This window comes from Diplotaxodon limnothrissa, linkage group LG9 (genome assembly GCF_057381915.1).
Source record: "Diplotaxodon limnothrissa isolate DT_005_m linkage group LG9, D_limnothrissa_male_GT1.1, whole genome shotgun sequence".
In the NCBI taxonomy this organism is placed as follows: domain Eukaryota; kingdom Metazoa; phylum Chordata; class Actinopteri; order Cichliformes; family Cichlidae; genus Diplotaxodon; species Diplotaxodon limnothrissa.
In genome coordinates this window covers 13,856,389-13,863,960 of record NC_140604.1, presented here as the reverse complement: position 1 = coordinate 13,863,960, position 7,572 = coordinate 13,856,389, and the positions used below count along the sequence as shown (strand labels likewise).

The 7,572-nt window shown below is 38.5% G+C and overlaps 1 protein-coding gene and 1 pseudogene across 1 annotated transcript; one reads left to right on the top strand and one right to left on the bottom strand.

The window, feature by feature from the left end:
* Positions 1–360: 360 nt before the first annotated feature.
* Positions 361–2,410, bottom strand: LOC146625311 (uncharacterized; annotated as a pseudogene).
* Positions 2,411–5,820: 3,410 nt separating this feature from the next.
* Positions 5,821–7,282, top strand: LOC146625310 (eotaxin-like). The gene is made up of 4 exons (XM_085362157.1): positions 5,821–5,890; positions 6,901–7,033; positions 7,104–7,165; positions 7,257–7,282. Exons 1-4 carry the CDS (start codon positions 5,821–5,823, stop codon positions 7,280–7,282), a joined length of 291 nt encoding a protein of 96 aa, XP_085218283.1.
* The last annotated feature ends 290 nt before the right edge of the window (positions 7,283–7,572 follow it).

Here is a 7,572-nt window from a genome sequence, read left to right as displayed (position 1 = left end):
CTGTTCCTGAAAATAAAGAGTAACACATGTATCTGGAATTCTTGATTTTAATTGAAAATGTTTAGCAAGAAAACTAGGCAGTAATCAGGAAGCTGGAATGGAATGAAAAATGTAACAAGCCATTGATAAAAACAGAGTAAAACATTTTACGACTCACAAATGAGACCATTCTCAATTTGAAACTATGCAACTAAGTTGTTTTTATGATGTAACATCCTAAGTATACACATAAAACAATCCAGAACACTTAGGAGTTATAAATAATAAAAGTAAACTTATTCAACAGTTGTATTTTCTGGTCCACAACTAGTTAGAAAATGACACAATGTACTTTTACCTCTGAACTCTCACAGGTATAATTTATTCAATTTCACGGAGAATAGGTGTTTGTAAATTTGTAAGACACACACATGCTTTCAAGATCTTATTAATATTTTTTTTTAACTGATGTGGGATGTGATGCAAAATTGAGAAAAGTTTCAGTCTTTGAATGGAACGCTCTACATGTATTCTTGCACAGGAAATCTTCCTGTTGTTGTTCACTTCCTCCTGTGTGAATTGTCCGTTGGTGAGGAAGGACGGAATGTTCAGTGAGACCCCTTCTGGTAGGATGTCCCGAATTGTGAAGCCCTTATCTGTAGATGTTGCAGTACTCCACAGTCAGCTGTTATGGCCTTATCTGAGGCACTTCCACCGTACAAGTTGCTTACAAAGGTTATTACACCATTAGGAGCCACACCAATTAGAGCCTTTAGTGTGGTCCGTCCTTTGTACTGGCTGTACAAATGACTTTGTGTGTCAAGTCTCTCTGTGTTACAAACAGAAACTTCCGTGCAGTCAAGCACAATCCTGCAGTTAGGAAATAGTTGGAAGCAATCTGGCAGCGATGTTTGATTCTTGGCTCTCGAGGTAATGTTGTTTTCCAGCATGCCAACATACAAAATGTCATACAGTGCACTAACAATTGTTGTAAAAATATTAGTTACTGTGGCTCTGCTGCAGTTAAACCTTGTTGAAAGGTCTGCATGACCAAAATTAAGTTTGAGCTTCATCAGGGTTAGAAATAACTGGTCAATTAGGGGCATCATTTGGACAATCAGAATGATATTTAAGATCAAATCTGGAAAGAAGCGCTTCTAAAAACAGGACAGAAGCAGCATCAGGCAATCCAGTATAGTACTGGACCCTTTCAGGATTGTCAGATATTTTACTGAATGAGAAAGTCTGCTTCTGCTTCTCTACTTGTTTTTTACGTTTTTCATTCTCTATTCTTAGTATGTCATTCTGAATCTCTAGCACCAGAAGACTTTTGGAAGAACTTGTGGAACTTGCAGTAGCTGTCTGTGTATCTGCATTGTTGGAATGATGTAGCTCATCTGATCTTTCACTCTGATTTTCACCAATAGCTGGGACCTGCTCTTTTTTCTTCTTTTTTCTAACAGGGTTGTGGTCATCTGGGAACTGAAAAGACTTCCTGTCGTTCCATGCAAATCTTGTTGGCCCCGCAGCTTTTCCTTGAGGGAAGCGCCAACTGCAGACTCTTGAGTTGCAGTTTGGGGTGAAGTTTTCACGTCTGTGGAAGTGTTTAAAAAGGCAGAGAGAAATTTCAGATCATACGGTAGCCCTCCATTAGTTATGATTAATAGAAAAAAATAGAGATAAATAATAGAGAGAAGCTTCTTTCATCCAGATGAGAGAAGCTTCAAGAAACTTAAAGAAGTCCAGATGCTTTTCTTTCCAAGCTCCTTGGACTACGATGACCTGGATGACTGGTCACAGACAGTGACCAGAATTATTCAAATCTTACACATCGTTGTACTAATTTGCTTTTAAGCTTACCAGAAAGATAAGTACTGGCAATCTTTGCTAGCTATTTGTTGGTTAGGTCTTTATTTTGGTAATTAACTGGCACATAGGCTGGGGATTGTAATGTATTTTCTTACATAGACATCACTTTTTGGACGTAACTTTTATTCCTCTGAGCGTCGAAAGCTAACTAAGGTTCATATATATAGCGAAGTGACCCTTAGCTCTCAATCTTTGCTTGGAGAAATAAAAAAGACTTCAAAAATGCAACAACGTCTTTGTAGTAAAAAAAAACACCATAAAAACCATTGTCTATATAAGTAAAATTACTCGTAAAAGCCAGTTTGTCTTTTAGTAGCGGGTTTTAATTGTTCATCACTAGCTATATTAGCTAACTAAAGTAAGAGCCCACTTGCTCTTATCTTACAAATTTATTCATTCACTTACGAGTGGTAACATACCTTATCAACTTCAGCCACTTCCTCTTCTCTCTCTTTTCACAAGGAAACCAGTAAAATGACAGATTAGACTGTTGTTTTGAGCCAGATTGGTTAAAACAACGAGGAACACAGCATTGTGGCATATTGAACACGGGAGCGTTTAGGCCCGGAAGTAGGATTCATCGCGTCATCACTGAACGACCGGATACTGATGCTTGAGAGCGCGCGTGTGATGCAAGTATGTGTAGAGTGTTGAACGCGTGATCAGTGGTGAGAAAAACAACTCACGAAACTTGACCTTTCTATACTCGTGGCTCACTTGCACTTCTAATCTATTCGTTTGCACACTTACACACACACAGCTGTGGTTTCCTGTTTTGCTACACTCTGGAGAGCCTCGCCTTTAACGGTCTTCTCTCACAGAGAGCAACAGAAAGCGTCCTTCAGAAAACTTCGAAAAACTCAAGATTGACTGAACTCAGTTCAAAGTTACCTTGACACTTACCTTTAGATGTGAGAGGTAGCGATGGTCCGCTTGAAGCTGATGCTCCGGAGCGTGTGTCAAAAAGATCATCTGCTTCAGAAGCACTGTGTCGAGGCTTGATTCGTTTGGCCAGAGTCACGTGATCAGTGACGTCTGAAGTTTCATATAGAACATACCTTTTTTCTTTTTTTTTTTAAGTTTGACGAGCATCTTGACTTTTGGTCTTTGGATATTAACAGTTCTGGGTATGTGACTCCTTGTTTAACAGAAATGTTACAGATAGCATTTGCAGTGCAGTCTTTAATTGCTAGAAATTCAAATTTTTTAGATTTAGACATAAACCAGATGCCTCAGAGAAATCACTAATAACACTAAGGGCTAGATGGATTTGATTTGCATTCTTCAAGAAGAGTGGTGTCATCAGCTAGCTGGCTGATGATTAGTGATGTGCGGATCGATCCTGAAATATCGATTCCTCCGATACCAATCATTTATGTTCTAGAATCGATTCTCACATTAAAATATCGATATTTTAGTAATTTAGAGTAAATTTGTAGTTTATCATTAACAGGAACACAGTGGAAAGAAACTATAACATTCGGATTGTCTACATTCAAAGGAACTACTTCCTCTTCCGCCTTTCATAGTCATGTGCGAAATACGGCTGCATAAATGTCTCGCAGCCCCTTGTCGTGTGCATTCCCAACAATGGCTGAGCCTAATTGAAGTCATGTGCGGACGTATTTTACCTCCACAAACAGCTGAGACGTGGTTTGCGATACATGTGGCAAAAAAGTGCTCCAAGAGTGAGGTGCCTTGCCATATTGGTCCATTTGATTGACCTTTATTATAATTATGAATTTATTTTATTTTCAGTTGCTACAAACGGGACAGACATGACTGGGGGATAGGACAGGGGGGAAGAATGAAAGAAAGAGAGGGAGAGAAAGAAAACCAAAGGGGAGAAGAGACGGTGAGAAGGGGGGGAAGAGAGAAGAAAAACCAAACAAACAAAAAAACAAAACACCTGGGTCACCTGTATGGAGAAAAAAAAAACAGAAGAGAAAGCAAGCTAGTTTATTGTGATGGTGCTTTTTTTTTTCCTTTTTTTTTCTTATTATGTTGCTCTTTGTTGTTTGCTTTCTATTTTATTTAAAACTTTTAACTAAAACGTGTGCAATCCAAGAAATCAGTACATTTCTTATTTTTATCCATTAATGTCCCTGTGTCGCCTGCAACTTTTAACCCTCTACTACATGACTTTTTAATTTGGGGAAAAAAGTATTTCTCCCTATTTTGGGGGTTGCTTTAGGGTCCCTAATAATATATCATTCATAAAATTGGACAGCAGAGACCTGTTTTCTGTAGGCCTGGGCCACATAAACCAAGCCACAATCAAGCCAGATATGGCATGCCATCACATGGACTGTGCCATCTATGCCAGGCCTGGCCTATATGTGGATGACATACGTCTTATCATGCCAGCACTGCCGACTTGATACCAGATCCTGGCCAGACCTGCTTGCTATGTGGGCACTAACACACACACAGACACAGTTACTTTACCAACTGACCCCTGAGCTCCTAACCGTCACTCCCTAAAAGCTCACTGTCCTCACTTTCTGAGGACAGAAAGTGCACATTCCCTTGGTTTCCTTCCATAAAAGGTATTTACATCCATGTCCTGTAATTATGAGCAGATTGTAAAGGAAAAACATTGACTATGATCATATAAATGCACACAAACACATCTCTACACACATATGCAAATGCATTGTATTGCCTGAAAAAAACTGGGCTTGAGACAACGAATGAAAATTAACAGTTTTACTGTATAAATAAATTTTAAAAAGTAGAACAAACAATCAAATATGCTTCTTAACTCATCATTTTATTGGAAGGAGATGTGCCTGGTAGCATTATTTGAAAGAAAAAAAATGTGGTTTTTTTTTGAAGGGCCAGTGTAAGGCATGAAAATGTGGTTTGTTGCCTCGGGGCAACGTTGTTTCATTTGTCTTTATTTCCTTCATCTGCTACACATTTTCTTAGTTCTGTAGTTACACCAAATATGACTTTGAAGTTTAACCAGCACGATGCAGTTATTTTATGCAAAGGAAAAGGAGCTTTAAAATGATCATCAGCAAATCCACAACAGAACGTGGTGCGATGGCCCAGTTAAAGTGTAAACCTCAACCTGATGGAAACGCTGTGGCCGGACCTAAAGACAGCTCTGCATAAGTGAACGACTCAAAACCTCAATCAGCTAAACTTTTCCTCCACCATGATGTGAGACTTTCTATAAAAATTATGATTAAAAAATACCAGAACAAAGTCGTTTATAAAATGTCATGAATGTGTGGGACTGATAAACTTTCTATATATATCATCTGTAATGAGGAAGTGGTTTAATGTGTGTGTGTGTGTGTGTGTGTGTGTGTGTGTGTGTGTGTGTGTGTGTGTGTGTGTGTGTGTGTGTGTGTGTACAGTACAATAAGATGCGAGTTCAGTTTGCTTTTCCACACTGTAGATTTGATTATTGTTTTTATTAGATTTTAATATTTGAGCAACACCTCAACAGAGCCACAGTCATCCTGGACTGTCCTGCAAGTTCTCCTGGAAACTGGAAACCAGTATTAGAGGTTTTTTCTGCCTCCATGTTGCTTTTTTCAGCCATGTGGATGAGGGGGCTCCATGTTTAGTTTGTAACTACAAGAGAAAAAGAGTCACTGTCAGACAGTCAAAATGGAAAAAAATAATAATAATCAGGAGGTTTAGGCTCATTACTCATGAAAATGCACAAAGTACTGGTATCAATCATCAGGCTCTTGACCATATTTGAGCATCTGTGAACTTTGTGTGAGGCTGTTTCTCAGAAAGCTCTCAGTGAGGTGTTGATAGGTTGAAATACTGAATTCTCAATGATAAGAGGCGGAGGTGTGATATGCCACAACCACGCACACACAAATGCAAAGACCTACAGAAATACGTCAGCAGTTCTGCCTGCAGATGTTCCTACACTTACCAATAAATAACCAAGCATTGGTCAGCGTATAGTTTCAACTTGATCAGTGAGCCAGACCGCCGGTGAAAATGACTGTGAAGATCCTCTCCATCACTCTCCTCCTGCTCTCGGTGTGTGTGTGCTGCCACTCCTCTGAAGGTAACTGTGCTCTTACTTTTCTACAGAAAAATGAGGAAAAAAAGAGATAAAATAGATCATTTGATCACAGCAATGAATATTTCCAACAATGGCTGCTGCCTGTTTGTGAATAAGACCACAAACCTTTACATCAGTCATATTCTGGTATCTGCTCAGTCTATAATTGCACATGTGTTTTTCAGCATTTACACTCAACTTCTACCCACAAAGCTCCAGACACCCTGGAAGCTGTTTTCTGGGCTAAGTTTCATTAGTCAGTGATAGCATTTTAAAGGCGTCCTTTATGTCTACATTTAGAAGAAGTCTTGGAGATTTTTATTTTATAAGCACGACATTCACCTGATTTTTGTGTTCAATTGCTGGACTGATTGACAGCCACACCATATCCATTCACGCTATACTGCTTACCATTAACAATGTTTGTACTATTTATGTTTATCTACATGCAAACTTTTGTTTTCTGTCACTTATGGGGTTATGTCTCACGCTGCGTTGCATGCCAGGCATATGTTGTAAGACACTTAAACTATCATAACTGCCAACTGATTAGTGTAGCACAGTTGGTGCAGTGGTTTCCTTCAAACAAATTCACTCTGTAACTACATCTCACTGCTTCATTTTAGTTTTTAGCAAAGTCATCATTTCAGTGACTCATTGCATAAGGCATGAAAGCAGAAAATGAGAGAGACACAGAGAGAGTATAAGATAATATCTTGCAGCTACGAGACAATATTTTTCACCTTTCACTTAATTAACATAATGCCAGAATTGCCCAAAAAGTAATCGAGGGCCCCGAAGTGTTGAGAACATTGATTTGTTAAACTTGTTGATTGATTTGCACAAAAAATGCCTGTGCACTGTAACATAATTTCAGGTCACATTTTGAAAGTCACCTTCTGTTTAGTGATGTAAGGAGCTTCATATTTTAAAACTAGATTTAACTTTTATTTTCCTTCTAATTAGACTTTTCTCAGGTAAGAAAATTCCATTTTTAACCTTTAATCTCTCAGGTACTCGTCGTCGTCATCCTGGAAGGATACCACCATGCTGCCCTGCAGTCACCAAAGGCAATAGGACTGCTGAGGTGGTGGGGGAAACATATCGTGAGCAGGCTGCAAGAGGACACTGTGTGAAGGCTATAATGTAAGTCAGCACTTGTTGTCCTACATACAAACATATACAATCTCTATAATTTTCTGTCTTTTACTTCCAGTTTTGACACAAAAGATAGGAAACAACTTTGTGCTGATCCAGATGCTCAGTGGGTCAAAGATCGTAAGTCGTGCTAAAAGAAACACACAGAAATAAATGCAAAGTATTTACAGAGAAAAACTGAAGCTGCTGCTTGTCTGTTTTTCCTCTCTAGTCACTGCCAAAATGAAGAAGGCATGAAGTCTGTCTGCTACATCAGTATTTCCAGTATTACCATCACCATTAAAGGCTTATTCAAACCAGAGCGCTTTCTCAGCCTGACTTAAATTTGTTTTATTCTTTTTTTTTTCTTTTTCTTTTTTTTGCCATTTGTAGATTCATTTTTCCTGTAACCTGTGGAGCAAATGTGTATTTTATTCATGCTGTTGACTTCATTGTTTTGTAATTGATCATTGGAGGTCAGCTTTTATTTGTCTTTTACTTTTCTTTTTGTTTATTTGTGAATCTCTTTCTGTGCATTTTGTGTTTAT

Excerpts from the sequence above, each read along its gene's own strand:
- LOC146625310 (XM_085362157.1), top strand. The coding sequence starts at position 5,821 with ATGACTGTGAAGATCCTCTCCATCACTCTCCTCCTGCTCTCGGTGTGT. Across the intron at positions 5,891-6,900 it reads GTGCTGCCACTCCTCTGAAG|GTACTCGTCGTCGTCATCCT; the intron begins GTAACTGTGCTC and ends TTAATCTCTCAG. Across the intron at positions 7,034-7,103 it reads CACTGTGTGAAGGCTATAAT|TTTTGACACAAAAGATAGGA; the intron begins GTAAGTCAGCAC and ends TTTTACTTCCAG.